Below are 17,273 nucleotides of genomic sequence, written 5' to 3' on the forward strand. Positions count from 1 at the left end.
CCAAAAAAGGAGTTGAGTTGGTTTAAACCATTTTTGGGGAATATAGTACTGTATCATGTTTTTTTTTTTTGTTGCAGCAACATAATCGTCTTGAGAGTAAACTGTGGAAGTATGTGTTGACCAACAAACACACGTAATGTTTAATCTCAGTTGGCCTTTTCACCTCATACATGACTTCTTCTGACAGAGAAACAAACTAAGAAACAAAGGAAGGAACTTCCCAGAATGTTACTGAGCTCCACTAGTCCTCTCTCTTCTCCTTCCTCTCCTCCCTCCTCCTCTCCTCTACTGTACTCACTTCCCTCTGTCTATCACCTATCCTGCACCACATCATCCATCTCCACATCCATTCATCCATCCATTCACCATCTCTACCTCCTCTGTCTCTCCACATCCATTCATCCATCCATTCACCATCTCTACCTCCTCTGTCTCTCCACATCCATTCATCCATCCATTCACCATCTCTACCTCCTCTGTCTCTCCACATCCATTCATCCATCCATTCACCATCTCTACCTCCTCTGTCTCTCCACATCCATTCATCCATCCATTCACCATCTCTACCTCCTCTGTCTCTCCACATCCATTCATCCATCCATTCACCATCTCTACCTCCTCTGTCTCTCCACATCCATTCATCCATCCATTCACCATCTCTACCTCCTCTGTCTCCCTCTCTCTCTGACTGCCATTTAAATCCTCCCACTATCTCTTCCTCTACTTTCCCCCGCCTGCCTCCACCCTCCTCCTCCTCACCTAAAACCTCCCAAATAATCTGCAGCATCTTCTCCATAATTCCTCTCTTTCTTTGCGATTCTTCAAGCGAATCAGACAATTTTACACTCCTCTTCCCGTCAGGATCACCCCGTTCTCCTGCTCATTGTTCTCAACGCAGCTTAACGCACCTCAGAGCCTGAACACGATAGCTGCACTGATGACTTTGGAGAATTCAAATGGGGAATTGCACAACATGTGCAGAGGGGTGAGACTGGGGGTGAGACCAGGGGGAATAGGTAGGTGGGGTACTTCAGGTTTGAACTTAGCTCCCTGTCTACTACTACTGTGACTTGTCTGTACTGTGCCTGCTATACAGAAAGAGTGTACCCACCAACAGCAAGGTGTTTATTCCCAGATAATGAAACTAAATATCAAGGGGATGAGCCTGGGAGAATCAGAGGGGAATCGATCTCAGGGGATGAACATACGTGTTTGCTACAGGAAAACATGAATCCATTTTACAGTGCGGTTTTCATTCCCAGAAAACAAAACAACCACCCCTCTGTGTCTGGGGGAAAAGGTGGGACTGAAGGTTGCTGTCTGCTGCTACACTGTCTAGAGTCAGAGCCTACAGGAAAGCAATACTCCAACCAACAATACGCTTTTCATTCCCACAAAACAAAAACATAACCGCACCTCTGTGTCTGTGTTAATTGACTCTATCCCACACAGAGACGAGCATCGGATCGGTTGGAGAATAAATAATTACACCTGGATCAAAGTGATGCAATAATTGCATGTCAAGTGTCGGTTAACGTTAATGTCTATTGTCAGCAGAAAGAGGGTGTGCTTTGGTATGGGAGTATGGAGACATCTTTCTTTCATCTCTGTTTCTGTTTAACTCTCTCACTGTCTGTCTTTCTCTATCTCTATCTCTCTCACTCTCTTTCTTTCTCTCTCTCTTTCTCTCCTCCTTCCATCTCTTTCTTTCTCACTCTCTATATCCTTTCCCCTCCCTCTATCGCTCTCCCTCCATCTCTCTCCCTCTCTCTCCCTCTCCCTCTCCCTCCATCTCTTTCCCTCCATTTCTCTCCCTCTCTGTTTCTGTGACAGAGGCAGGCAGAGAGAGGCCCTGCAGCTAGCCCGCCCGTCCTCCCGTCCATAGCACAGTGAATACGATTAAGCTGAGCTGTGATTAATCTGCTCTGCCCTGTAATTCCTCTTTACCACTTTAATGGATGTTATCTCCCCCTTCTGAAGACTTATCTTGCTGATCAGGGCCTGGCTAGGAGGAAAAACAACATGCTAAATAAATAAATAACGGAGGAAGGGGATTGGACGAGCTGCTAAGAGGATAAGACAGATCAGTCCCTGTAAAGTGCTCATTTGTTTTCTAAGAAAAATAGACAAGTGACTTCAAAGTCTGCCAATACAGTAGAACTGCTGTCAACATCACAATCTACCAGAAAAACAAAATGAATTACCCAAACCAGTATCAATAACAAATCTCTTTCTGTTTCTTATACGAATGCACAAAGAAAGAGAGATATGTTCTATAGGTAATTATACATGGCTTGGGATGCGAATATAGCAAGCAAGAAAATTAGCTGAGGGTTTGCTGAGCTTTTTCTTCATTATGGAATAAGAAGCTAAACAAAAGCACTTCCTTATTTGATGTATCCATATTAGGAGTTAATCTAAGATGAAAAGTAGCGTAATGATGTCACAGAATGCCTCATACATTCCATATACAGTAAACGCCGACAGCACTGAGCAACTTGGCTCCGGTCTCTTTCCATTGTGTGAACCAAAAGACCCCAAATCGCCCCACCTTTCTCCAGAAGACAATTACTTGTATTATGTTTACTTATAAACAATCAGAGAGAAACATCACACACCCTATTACATCTATGACTAATAATGATAGCAAATTAAACAAAAATAGCAGGATGTGATCAATCATTGTTAGGTATTGTTTAAAAATTATACAGAGTATATCCCAAGAGCCTGAGAGAGTGCTTTCAATGTCACGTCAATAGCTGAATTGGATTTAGAACTTGGGAGGCTGTGTGTGTCAGTGTTTGTGTGGTGTGTTTGTGTGGTGTGTGTGTGTGTGTGTGTGTGTGTGTGTGTGTGTGTGTGTGTGTGTGTGTGTGTGTGTGTGTGTGTGTGTGTGTGTGTGTGCGCACAAGGCTGGGTGGCCTGTGACGGAGGCCTGCTGTGCAGTGAAAGGGTTAAAAAAGCCCTTTCTATTCCCACACACACACACACAAAAACAGATACACACGCTCCCAGTGATTTTACTGTAGATTCTGTCACACAGCCAATCCCCTACTGAGATTCTAGTCAGTACCTATGTCTTTAGGTACAAAGCCTGCGGGCTGCAGTGGCTGCAGGTAACATAAACACTGCTGCCTTGCCTCTGCAGCCCCACTCCGCAGCGCGCCGTATTTGTGCTGCATGAAATTCTCTAAAGGGGTTTAAGTATTTACCCAGAACACTATCAGCCTCTGCCGAAAATGCAGCTTACCCTGTTGAATAAGTACTTCAAAGAGAATCGCAAATACCTTTTGCCTGCGATTTATGCTACATTTTCTACCCCTCTCTTTCTTTTACTTTTCTTCTCGTTTTATATTTCCCCTCAACACAAGCCGGCTCCGTAATGTAAAATTTATTATCAGCCATATATTTCCTTTTTAAATGAATAATAACAATAATCTTGGAGTAATTTCTTTTCAGTGTGGAGCGTTGTAAATAGGTTGCCCAGGTGTGTTAATATAGAGCTGGAGGTAAACAAAGCCGAGCTAGAATGAACCTCAGGATTATACACTCTATTCTGCGTTCTGTGATAAGGACAACACACACTACTATCCAGGTAGCCTGCTGCACACACACACACACACACACACACACACACACACACACACACACACACACACACACACACACACGGAAGGATAAACTACTCCACAGCTCACATACTGTTACATACACACACAAAGTCACAAACACGTGCAAATAATCACACTCTTAAAATTACTAACATACTCAATATCGATAACACACAACTACAGTGCATTCTACTAAAATGCTAAACTAAACAAAAAAAACAGCTGAGATTTACCAGAAGATAATGAATGGTTTTATAATACAAATCTATAAGAAATAAAAATGCTATTTAAACAATTTACTGTTTAGCTCACACTTACAATGAATCTGGCTTGCATGTGTGTGGCCTGTATATGAAACTGTCATAAAATGTTGCCCTAGAATGTCAAACTAGAGAGTAAAACAGAGTAAAACGTCTGAAATATGATTCTACTGTCGCTAAGCCTCAAGCCTCTAAAAGTCCTGCTCTTTCTTACCTACCGGGGAGCAGAAAAACAACAACCTGCACTCCAAATAAAAAACACACTGCACACTACAGAACCATAACATTTATAATGTTTTACAAACCCATCAAATAAGAGGATAGGGATGAATTGGCCCTGCCGACCTTAAAATAATTATATGAACAGTGCAACTCTAAACTCCCAATGAAATTGATACACTTTGATAATTAGATTCTTGGCTCTGACCCGCTGAAGTCAATAAAGGTTATTAAGGCCAATTGCTGTCTAAACGCATTAGAGGCAGAGTAAACTGTCTGTCTATATGAGGGAGGGAGGGAGGCCCTCCTGCACTAGTTCAGCAAAGCACCAATACCATAATCCATTCTCCGTCCTGAGGTTTCTCCTCTCCCGTCTGTGTCTGTCTGCACTCTGCCATACAAAACCAGATTGGATTCGCTTAACCTTTCCAGAGCTTTGATCAAATGAGCTCACACTGCAATAACATTTACATTGACCCCCCTCTCTCTTTCTTTCACTCTTTCTCTCTCTCTCTCTCTCGCTCTCCCTGAAGCTCCATCCCCTCCTTCCCCTTGCTAGGTCAATAACCTAATCAGCTATCGATGGCGACCTGGCCAGCCTGCGAGTGATTGCTCTGTGCTTCCCCTGAGTCGCTCCCTCTCAGTAGCCCGCCTCAGATTGTTACTGAGGACCAACATTAAAGACGGAGGGAGAAGAAGAGAAATGATAAAATGGTCACAGGGCGCGTCCCTACACATCACGTTCCTCTACGGCTACATGACGGGAGTGCGACCAAACCCAGAGGAAGAGAGAGAGACTGACAAAATGGTTACAGGGAGACGCTAGAAGACATGGCCCGGATACCCCTTCCTGTTTTGTAGATCTTGAAGTATACAAATATATTCAAGTGTGTGGATTATATTTATTGTGAAAGTATATTAATTTTCTTGATACGCGCTGAAAGATTTTCATCTACAAGGCTCGTTCAACTGTCAAATGAGGAATAGAGAGAAGGAGAAAAGGGAAAGAGAGAGAGAGAGAGAGAGAGAGAGAGAGAGAGAGAGAGAGAGAGAGAGAGAGAGAGAGAGAGAGAGAGAGAATACTGTCTGAAATCTCTTTGCATCTCGGCAGCTTTTGAAGTTGTGATATGAGCAGCCACAGAAGTCGGGGAAAGTGACAAATTAGGGGAAAAGCTGTATTGTGCAGGTAGAGCTGGTAAATCAATTAAAGTCAAACAGAGTGCATACATTAGCATCAGCACACACACACACACACACACACACATAAACACACACACACATAAACACACATGAAAAAAGGAAATATGAAATGTTTTGTTGCTTCTCCCCCACAGCAAAAAAAGGAAATAAAAAATGAAAGATAAAAAATGCCACACCAGTATTTAAAATATTTTGCATAAAGCCAGACTGTCTCTCTCCTTTTGTCAGCCAGGTGGAAGCTATTCATTGTTGCTGGTTTAAGTAAATGTCAGGATTGTATGAGATCCATGATAGTAGGTCCTAGGGGAGCTGGGCTGCGGACCGGGCCCATCCAAACCATAACAGGGTTCCACCGACCCTCGCTCCATTCCTAGTCTGGATCACAAGGGAACAGTGCCTTTACACCCCTGTCCTTTAACCACGGGGCGCAGCCTGTACCCCTCGTCTTCTGAGGAAGGCGGAACACTGGACCTTCTTCATACAGCTACCTATTCTCATATCTGATAAGCACTCCAATTCCTTTATCTATGCATGAAGCACTCGCGCACACACACACACGCACGCACGCACACACACGCACACACGCACACACGCACACACACACACACACACACACACGCACACACGCACACACACACAAGGACACACACAGACGCACACACACACACAGCTGATCTGAATACTCTGTATTTAGCCTCTCTCTACCACTGGCTTCCATCTCCTCTTTTTGTTTCTATTAGGAAGCATCTTCAATTCATGAGGTAACAGTTTGGAGAGAAAAGGAAGAGCGAGAACCTCTGGACGTGTTTTATCAGAATGTCATTCAAATGGAAGGGTGAGTATTTGCATGACAACAGGATGGAGAACAGGGACTGAGCCCTAGGGAGGGAACTAGCATCTATAAACAGACAGCAGCTCTGAAATATACTTAACACAATGCAAGGCTAAGTATGTCGCTGGCACACACCCACACGCACACAAATACATTCCAATATTATAATATCTTTGTTGTCAATTAAAAACAGCACACACTACTGTGTTTTTCATTTTTTTCAAACATTTTCAAGATTATGCATACACCATAAAATTATCAAAAAATATTAATCAAATACTAAAATGTCATACATTTAGGACACTGCAGATTTTTTAAATAGTAAATAGCGAAACATGTTTGTGACCATAGAAAAACACCAACTGCCACACTGATGTATTCTGATATTTAAAATAGTTTTGCATAGAAATCCTAATAAAAATAGTTTGTGTATATAAGTATATGAAAATATAAACTATGTAAATAAGTTATAAAATCATTTGACAATTCAAAATAGAAGTGTAATAAACAAACATAAGCAATCGAAAAAAGGTAAATAAAAATGCATAGTATATCTGATTTATATAATACTGAGAAAGGCCTATTTGATCAGTATGTGGTACAATATTGCTTATGAAAGCACAATGAGCCTTCATCAACAATAGTGGCCCATTTTATTTTTACATTTTCCACAAACACAACGAGCATGGCTTTAATTTACTTAAAGGGTCAAAGACAAATACCTCCCTGAGAAACTACTTCTTCATGTTGTTTCATTTAGAAAACAACACAAGGCATGTTCAGTTCAGTAAAATACAATATGATAAAAAAGAAAAGGAGTAAAAAGAGTTTACAGAAGCTAAATGGGAAAGGGTCAATTAACAGCATGGCTCTAATATAAATGACAAATAGCTAAACAAATACTGAATGAAAAAAATAATTTACAAAAAATAATTGTTGACCAAAATGTCACATTTATCTTGAAAGATGCTATAGTGCATGTCTGACCAGAGCCAGGGAAACTAAATGATGAGAGGGGTCTAGTTGACCATCAGAGAGAGAGAGAGAGAGACAGCTCAATACTTCACATCTCACTCCTGCTCCTCTCTCTAAGTACAGGTTCAAATCACACACTTCATCTGAGCTCTAGATGAGTTTAGCCCCTGTCTCCCCCTCCTCCCTCTCCTCCCTCTCCTGGCTGTGTAGACAGGAGTGAGCCAGCCTGCCTGCCTCCCAGTGTCTCAGTGCAGAGCAGCACCGTGCTTCTACAGGCTCCTCTCTTTATCCCTGCCTGAGCATTAGATGTGATTACTGCTCAGCGCTCCACACTGACAGAGACAGAGAGTACAGAGAGAGAGAGAGAGAGAGAGAGATGCAGGGAGGGAAGGAGAGAGAGAGGGAGAGATGCAGGGAGGGAAGGAGAGAGAGAGAGAGATGCAGGGAGGGAAGGAGAGAGAGAGGGAGAGATGCAGGGAGGGAAGGAGAGAGAGAGAGATGCAGGGAGGGAAGGAGAGAGAGAGGGAGAGATGCAGGGAGGGAAGGAGTGAGAGAGGGAGAGATGCAGGGAGGGAAGGAGAGAGAGAGAGATGCAGGGAGGGAAGGAGCGAGAGAGGGAGCACAGCTCTGGTCTAGGCTGTTTCAGTGATACAAGAGTGCCCCCTACTGCTTCACTCTCCAGAGTATTTATTTATTTTATTTTTATTTTATTTTATTTTAGGTCATTTAGCAGACGCTCTTATCCAGAGCGACTTACAGAAGCAATTAGGGTTAAGTGCCTTGCTCAAGGGCACATCGACAGATTTTTCACCTAGTCGGCTTGGGGATTAGAACCAGCGACCTTTCGGTTACTGGCACAACGCTCTTACCCACTAAGCTACCTGCCGCCGAGTAACAACACACTTTGATACAACAGCAGAGCTGATATTGGACTAACATTGGTTTCTGACACACACATGCACACACACATTTACGGTAAACAGATGTGACTAAGTAGACTTCATTGTGAACAACGCATCCTCTCTCATTTATGAGTATGAAATGACTGAGAAAATGGAAAGATGTGTCAGAACAATTACTACTCCCTTGTGATGTGGTGTCAAAGAGCTGAGTAAGACCATGTTGAAACAGATTAAACCTGGGGTGTGACACAAAGACATTTCACAATCACAAGTGCACTATCTGATTATTATCTGTGTAGTTTGTGCAATGAACTCAAGCACAGGCGTGTTTGATGTTACACAGATGTATACAGCCAATCACCCTCAGATCCTGATGGAGGCTCTCCACTGTGAGAATCCTGATCATGTGAATCCTGATCATGTGAATCCTGATCATGTTAGAACACGATACTGTGTACAATAATAATTACTGACTGCAGAAACTTGTGAATGAACTAAAGTGTTATAGCAAAGTTCTTTGTGATTAGACTTTGTATCACTCTTAAATGTCAATCTTAGACTGTTTTGGCAAAGTTTGTCAACCTCACTACCACACACTAGTATGTGTTATTACAAGGTTCCAGTGTGTCTCTGTGCAGTCTTACCATGAGCTCCATCTCTCTCCAGTCATTCTCCAGCTGCTCCATGGGTCTGGCCCACCAGCTGCAGAACCGGGTGTAACGCTGGCCCTGGAACCAGTACTGCCTCAGCCACTCAAACTCCACCTGCACACAACACAACACAGTAAAGTCAGATAGAGGAATCATACAGCATTATAGGAATACTTTAGATCCTAGACAGGCAGTGGTAGATCAGTCAAGCTGTATGAAGTCCAGATGGAAATATTGTAAACGCTCAAACTTGCAAAAAACATGGCGGTACAAAGGCATGGAAGTACATCAATCTATCAACGCCAAGGCCTCTACATTTTATATTTTAGTCATTTAGCAGATGCTCTTATCCAGAGCGACTTACAGTTAGTGAGTGCATACATTTTTCATACTGGCCCCCCGTGGGAATCGGACACACAACCCTGGCGTTGCAAACGCCATGCTCTACCAACTGAGCTACACAGGACTTCACACTCCTACTGTGCTTTAGAGCATGAGTGAGAGACAGGAGATAACAAAAGGTTAAATCTGTCTGTTGGGGATTTTCCCTAATCAGATATGTATAGAGAGCAGGAGAGAATGAAGTGTACTAGAGTCTAGACTTACTATAATGTCTGTTTACTCAGATGGTCAATCCTATGAGAGCAGACAATACACCCCTCTCACAACTCTATCGGCCCTCGACCCCCATTTCCCAAACCAACCCCTGACCCTAGACACCTATACCCCACATTGCTCCACCCTCTCCTCACTCCTCTATCCTTCTCCTCCTCCTCCCCTACTCCCTCGCTCCGCAGGGGAATGACAGTTTACTCTGCAGAGCGGCTCACCTCTCCTCCACTGGGAGTGTTTATGTTTTCAGCTCTTTTGAAGTGCTGATTTAATCCTCACAAGGACGCCTCACGTAGCCCGGTGTATGGATGTGTGTGCTTGTCTGAGAAAGTGTGTGTGTCAGAGATTGCCCCAAATGCCGGTGATGCAAATGCAAGGCACTCTGAGTTGCCCTCCCCCTAAACATCCTACAACGGCACTGTTTCAGCATCGTCCTCCCAACAATACATGCCCCATTTCGTTTGACATGGACAACTGTAGAACATAAGGCGAGCAGTACAAAAGAGTTACATATCAAATGTGAAAGCGACTACAAGAGCTATTGTTCCTCTCCAACTACCAGTCTGTTTATTGTTCTTGTAGGGGGTATTAGGATGTATGGTACAGTGTTACACTAGCTCTATCACACATATAAGGAGGAATATAAGGAGGAATACAGAAGAAGAAGCAGACAAGAATACACAGCCATTTCCACTTCACCCTTTGTTCAGTGGCTGGCCTTCCAGGCTATGCAGTGGCACAGGATACAGAGAAACTGTCCGCCATTTTGGATCCAAAGGGGGCTGATCACAGTGGTTTGACATGCAGGGGCTGGGTCACGTACGGGAGGGTACATGGGCCCTAGCACTGTTCAGCACCCTCACAACCACTCCATACAACAGACCCTTCAAACAAATGTCAGGCTTTATGGCTCTTCAACCCTCCACTACTCTACTCCCCCCCTTGAACAGTACAGCTCACACACACAACAAAGCAAGAGAGAGGGGACAAACATCGACTGTCCTTTTTCTACCTCCACCCACCGCTCCCCCTCTCTCTCTGATTGTCCGTCTGTCCTTTACTGAGGGAACACAGCCTGTGGCTCCACTTTGAACCGACATGGACTCCTAGCCCCCGCCGAGCATGGCGATGGCAGCCTCAAAGCCAGGCGACTGCGGCATCTGTGGGGCGCCTGGCATTTGGAGCCTGAGCCGCCCGGCTGTGAGTTACTGAGAGGGGAACGCTGACTAAATGCCACCTGCCCAGGTAGAGAGATCGAAAGAGAGAACGGGGGAGAGGGAGGGAGAGAGAGAGAGAGATGGAGAGAGTCATCGCCATCGTTAGGCTAGATTTTCTCCTCTGCCTAGCCCGCTCTGGGTTCTGGGAGCAGGGAGACTGAGTGGGTCCTCTCCCCTGTGGTGTCTCCTGTCATCTCTCCAGGTGACGGACGTGCTAACTGCACATTAGCCCTCCGCTCGGCCACCCGCTCACCATGGCGACCCAGGAGGCAAAGCCAAGTAGTCCCTTCAGTATTTAATGAAGCAGGATTTTTCCACACCTCTCGGTGGTCCCCCAGCAGACCTGACCAATCAATTTCCGGCTGTGTCGTGCCGTGCGGCCCCCGAGGTAGGGCCTGATGAGAGAGGGATCGATATCAACCTGCCTCTTTCTGTTTACTTTCCTGGACCTGCTCCTGCTCCCACATCACATCAACCAGGAGCACTGAGCACTGTTCCCTGCCTCTAGAGGTACAGGACACACACACATACCTTGAGGCGATACAAACTGTACTCACAGACACACTCACCCAACCTGTCCTTGCTCACCTATAGGCCTATAAACAATAATATGCTCCAAATTACAGATTTCAATTTCATTCTTTCTCAACTGAAAATAGGATAAGAAAAAACTGTTCCCTACAGGTAAGAAACTCTCTGACTCTCCATAAGGAAAAGTGGTGTGGGCTTTTAGCTACTTCACAAACACTGTTACTCACTAGGGAAAGAGAGGCCTGGCCTGGAAAACATACTGTACAGGACAGAGGAAGGTCAGAGGAACTACCTGGTTGATTACACTTCTACTTTACTTCCCCCCGTCTCTAGCAGAACCAGACATGTGGGACTTAGTTACTGTGTCCCTCCCTCCAATATTTACTGAGCAGGGACAGGCTTCATTAGGGGGGTCCCAGAGGGCACACTGTCACACACTCACCTGGGAAGTGACACGCTGGCTTTAAATGAGACAAGACGTTTGTGTCTGGGATTAGCATTTCAAAGCCAAACACACACACACACAAACAGGGCCGTGTGGAGATGGGATGTGATGCTAGCCCCCTGTTTGTTCCACCGTTCCAACACACAGACAGGAAGATTAGAGTAGAGAGACCAGGAGGACCTAGAATCAGCTAAAAGATGGGGTCTCTCTCTCCCTCCCTCCCTCCATCCCTCTCTCTCCCTCCCTCCCTCCATCCCTCTCTCTCCCTCCCTCCCTCCATCCCTCTCTCTCCCTCCCTCCCTCCATCCCTCTCTCTCCCTCCCTCTCTCTCCCTCCCTCCCTCCCTCCCTCCCTCCCTCCCTCCATCCCTCCATCCCTCTCTCTCACTCTGCTATGCCGGGTGCTGTTCTCCTATTCTCTACCCATCAACCCCTGCTTCAACTCTTCTCCTCTGGCTGCTGACATTCTCTCCCTCTCCCTGAACACACGTTCCTCAGATGGCAGACGTTCAGCTTCATCATCATAACAACCCTAAACATCCCCCATTCCCTCTCTAACCCTACCCAAACTACTGTCAAACCCCCTCTAAGCACACACACACAGAACATCAGCATCAGCCAGCCGGCCGGCCGGTCGATCTCCTGTTTAGCAATTTTGAAGGAAATGCCTATTAGGTGTTGGTCAGGTCAGCCTGTTTGACCAGCCTCTGCTTGTTTGCTCTTCGGTCATCCATGTCAAACATGACCCGTGCAATATGCGCCCGCCAACCGCCAAAACTAGCCGCCATAATAAATAACTCTGCCAACAATACATAATTTAAGTGGGTGTTCTGCCCTCATGGGCAACTCAGAACAAATGGCCAAATCCATCATCATGGTCCTGGGGACGCCAGGTAGAGTAGAGCGGGGCCAGGCCCCCGAGAGAGCCTCCCAGCCTTTTATAAATAGCGTCCTGTTTTCCTAAATAAACGGTGTGCGCCCCCCAGCCAGGCCTACACTGGGTAATCCTGTGGTGCTGTGCTGTGAGCAGGTGTTCTCTCTCTGCTCTTGGATGGAGACCAGGTGTTGGCTAGGCTGCTGTTGTCTCTCTCCATCTCCCCCGCCCTCTCACTCTCTCTCCCTTTCTCTCTCATTCCCTCTCTCTCCCCCTCTCTCTCTCATTCCCTCTCTCCCCCTACAGCTCTCTCTCTCTCTCTCTCTCAGCCCCATTGTTTGGTGTCTGAATAATTAATACTGGCTACAACCTTTAAACAACCTCACACCAAGCTCATCTGTCATGGCATCCCGTGTGGTTCCTGACTGGGCCCGCTGCTGTGGTTACCTGGGAGTAGTGAGGATAACACACACACACACACAGAGGAGGGCGGAGGGGGAGAGGTGAAGTGCTATTTTAACTGCCCCTGGCAGTCAGGGGCAGGCTGGGCTGCAGAAGGCTGTAATGAGCAGGCTGCCACTGTAAAGTGTGAACGGCCCCCATAGGGTCTCAGGGTCTCAGGGCCCCGGAGCCAGATTCACTGATTGTTCTGTGTAAAAGGGGCCATGATCTCGATCCTTAGATACCTTATGGAGGACCAATTTGTTTACTATCCATCATCGCCCAGGACAAACAAGAGCATCCTGGACTTATGAAATATTTATCCCATAACGTAAATATCCACTGTAGCTATGAATGATGTCAACTTAAATGTTGACAACCTCTTTATTTTCCTATGGAGGGGCCTTAACCCTGGTTAACAGAGTAGGACCACATTTTGCCATCAAAATGTGACCGAAAGTCGAAAGGGAAAAATTATACACGACTACCCTTTCCTTGAATGAGGTTGTTTGAGTACACTCTTAGAAAAAAGGGTTCCAAAAGGGTTCTTCAGCTGTCCCCATAGGATAACCATTTTTGGTTCTAGGTAGAACCCTTTTGGGTTCCAGGTAGAACTCTTTTGGGTTCCATGTAGAACCCTCTGTGTAAATGGTTCTACATGGAACTCAAAAGGGTTCTACATGGAACTCAAAAGGGTTCTACCTGGAACCAAAAAGGGTTCTTCAAAGGGATCTCCTATGGGGACAGACGAAAAACCCTTTTAGGTTCTAGATAGCACCTTTTTTTCTAAGAGTGTAGGTAGCACACAAAGTTAGGCCTATCGTGGAAACCCAAAAGTTAGTCAGACACACACACACACACACACAGTCACATACTCACACACATCCACCCACCTCGTTGTGTATCTCCTCGTAGCCTTGCAGGGTAGCTGGCAGCAGGGAGAGCAGGCTGTGGGTGCCTGTTTCTGGGTCTGTGCTCAGGTTAGACAGGGCCTCCCGGCAGCGAGACTGGATGTAGTCCAGGGTCCCGGTGGAACACTGTGGGGACAGACAGGACAGACAGTCAAAAAAGGTTGAGAGATAATGCATGTATTCTGGGAGTATAGGGCCTCTTTGAATTCTAAAATAGATTCTAAAATAGAAGGTAGAATCTGTTAAAGAAAGGTAATCGAATATACGGTATCTTATAAAATGAATCAATCATTATTATAATCAGGCCAGGGTCTCCAAGCCCCCAGTGTACCCCAGGCTTCCCTCACCTCCGCAACTCTGTGTGTAGAGCTGAAGCGGGCTGAGTCTCCAGCCAGGACACAGTGCTGATGGGTCCTGTTCAGGTCATCTGGGGACAGAGGAGGACACACCACAGTCACCACACAACCAATACCAGTCAACTATCCCAAATATTAAGAGACAATGATGTCCACAACAATTTCATATGAATATAGGCCTACACAAATGCCAAATGTTTTCATTCTGTTTTAACCTTTTTTAGGACATGGGACACCACACCACACCTGTCCACTTGTCGAATGAAGATCCAAAATATAATTGAAATGTCTGTTTAATAACTTCTGTCTCTTTGTGATGTGTTTCCCTCCATTTCTCCATACTCAAACAGATGGATAGTTTCAAACATTTCTTGCTAACCTAACAATGCTATCGCTAATCCTATCAAACGTCATGCCTTCTATTATATGAGAACACAGATACAAAGTCTGGTTATCAACAGAGTCTAGGTGAAAAATCTGTCGATGTGCCCTTGAGCAAGACACTTAACCCTAATTTCTCCTGTAAGTCGCTCACCACCACTGTTGTTAAACTGTCTTCCTAGGTAAGCGTGCGCTGGCCTAGTTCCAGCTTTAGCCACAAGTTGCACGCCTCTCGTTAACTAGTTTATCCCATTTCGGGCCTGTTTTCGTTGTTTATCAGAAATGCTCATATTTATGCTAATTACAGTATCTATTTATTTTCACAAACATGTTAAGTGTTGGCCATTAGAATGTTAAGTGTGCAATAGTATAGCCTCTCAAGTGTACCACTGTTCATCGAAAAGTTACCTGTTTAAAGGTGTCAGTGGTTCAGGACAGGTTAGGGCATGGGTGTATTCATTAGGGCACACCATTATACAGGTGGAAATGATGTTGAATAATAATAAAGTACATTTATCAATGTGACTCCATTATTATGTGAACAAATGCAACAGGCCCTGTGTGTCTCTGGAGGATATAGCAAGATGGTGAATAATTGCATCACCTCTCAGTATGACTATAATGAACATGAGTCTATCTTGCATCATTATGCAATTATTAAGAGGCTAGATACAAATAGCTAATCCTGGCGACCATGTTCTAGCATTCATTTATTGAGGCAAGCAGATCAGAGATGTCAAGTTGGTACCCAAGCATGTGCTATGTGTATAGTGTAATTAACAACTATCAATAGACCTACTAAATTATAGACATATAGTCAATCAAAGAATGACTCAGTAAAATGAGGAATGCATTTACTCAATTCAACTAATAGAATGTATTAGTCACAAAATAATTGACACTCAAACAATTGCAGTGTACATGAAATACATGATACAGAATAACACTGAGTAAATGACTATCACCAACAGGTTAAGACTTAACGTGGATACATGTGTCTTCACTTCAGAATAATCTCTCTGAGAAAAAACTATGCGTGTCTGATACACACAGGAGCTTGGTAGCAAGATAAGGTGTGTTTGATCCCTGTGATATCCTACAGATGGTCTGCCATCCAAACAATGTCATAAATCGTGACTGAATCATCACACTGTGCTCCCACGCCAGCCAGTCACTAGTTGCGAGTATCACCTTCTCTCATTCTTCCACTACGCCGTAGCAAAACATTTCGCACCATAAAAAAATGGTTGCTGCGCACAGCAACTAAATAGGCTGCAGGGTCCTCTATCTACCACACTCTGTCCAGCAGCAGGATCAGTGAAATGGGAACATTATTCTACTTCATTGATCAAACACTGCCAGATCTCATTCAATCCCTCATGATGGAGGACTCATATCAAGAAACATTTATCCAATAAACAAAGATCCTGATCGGATCCCAACTGCTGTTTCTAGTGTATCAGTCCCATCAGTCCACAAGCTTGTTTGTGTGTTTAGATGTCGACCAGTTCTGTTATTATTGGTTCCACAAACAAATCATTTATTTAGCCATGACAGAGCTGTCACTCACAGCACATGTGCATATTTACACCCCGCCTTGAGCAGTGTGGCTGGCTAATGCCTTTGATTTGAAAGTCAAACAGTGAAGTGCTTTAGGAAGATAGATATTATTATGTGCTAGCATGACAAACAAAACAAGTTCTCCCACTGTTCTGTGTTATCCTCTGATGAGATTGTGAAGGATTAGGTCTCTGGGCGGAATGACTCCCGTCTTTAAAACAGTTTATATCCAATAATAAATGATCTCCATCAATCTGTTCCTCCACAGTCTGATGGCACTGGGGGGACAAACTCGATTCCTGTAATAAATATTTATCTTTCTTTCTCTACCCCCTCATCTGTTGCCACTTGTCCCCTTCTTTTTTCCAGGAAGCAGCAGGCTTTTAAATATATTGGGTCAACTCTTTCTCAGGTCCCCCGTGAGTTGGGAGTTGGAAATCTTATTACCCAACAGGCTCGGTGTCAGACTTGAATTGTTCTTTTTTAACCACTGAAATTCCATTTGGGTGGAAATAATGGCTGATTAAATTTGCACACACATATTACACACGCAGACACGCACAACACTAGCAGTTCAGAGGTTGAGTCACTGACAAACGGTGCTAAAAAGGAATGATGGTGTCTGTGATTGTACACGGGAACGTTCTTTAACAAAACACCACAAAGACACCAGGCATCACAAAGATAGCTTTCATTTATGTCCCTTGTCAAGGCATGCTATAACCTCCAATGAAATACTGAGTAGACTACTTTCTTGAATTTACTCTTGGTTGATGACAGTAGTTAGTGTCTGTACTGTGTACCTGATCCAGGTGTAGGAGTGAGAGACTGTGTGAGCTGCTACAGTATCATAGTGATCCTGTAGGGATCTCCCAAACTGGCACATAAATCGCCATTGATCCAGTCCAGTCAGGTCCAATTACAATTGTGTTTCTAGAGCAGCCCATCACTCTGTTATCATGCCTGGACTGAACGTGACAAATCTCATCCTGTCTGGGTTAGGGGTAAATTCTCCTGTGCTGTTTGAGTTATGTCCTGTGAGGTCACTCCAACTCATGGTTTCTACTCAGATCAACATGTTTTGAGGTAGAGAATATGAGTCTGTGCCTACTTGTTCTTGCCTGTGTCTTTGTGTGCTTGTCTGTTCGTATGTGTCCAAAAAAACGATGCAGTCATATTTCACCAACGATCCCAGACAAATACAAAACAATGATGTCTTGGAGGTCCTAACCCATACACAGTGTGGGACATGTCGTGCTGCTGTGATGGGGAAGCTAGTGGTAGCTAATAATAGCTG

The 17,273-nt window shown here is 44.6% G+C and overlaps 1 protein-coding gene across 1 annotated transcript in view; it reads right to left on the bottom strand.

The window, feature by feature from the left end:
- LOC311111379 (alpha-ketoglutarate-dependent dioxygenase FTO-like) overlaps positions 1 to 17,273 on the bottom strand; it is a gene marked incomplete at its 5' end in the record, with an annotated part of 128,115 nt that overhangs the window by 102,564 nt on the left and 8,278 nt on the right. The window contains 3 exons of the mRNA XM_084154096.1: positions 8,644 to 8,763; positions 13,662 to 13,805; positions 14,027 to 14,106. Of these exons, the coding sequence (XP_084010222.1) occupies positions 8,644 to 8,763; positions 13,662 to 13,805; positions 14,027 to 14,106 (344 nt within the window). The remainder of the gene's footprint in view (positions 1 to 8,643; positions 8,764 to 13,661; positions 13,806 to 14,026; positions 14,107 to 17,273) is intronic.

This window comes from Coregonus lavaretus (assembly GCF_964263955.1).
Source record: "Coregonus lavaretus genome assembly, chromosome: 37".
NCBI lineage: Eukaryota > Metazoa > Chordata > Actinopteri > Salmoniformes > Salmonidae > Coregonus > Coregonus lavaretus.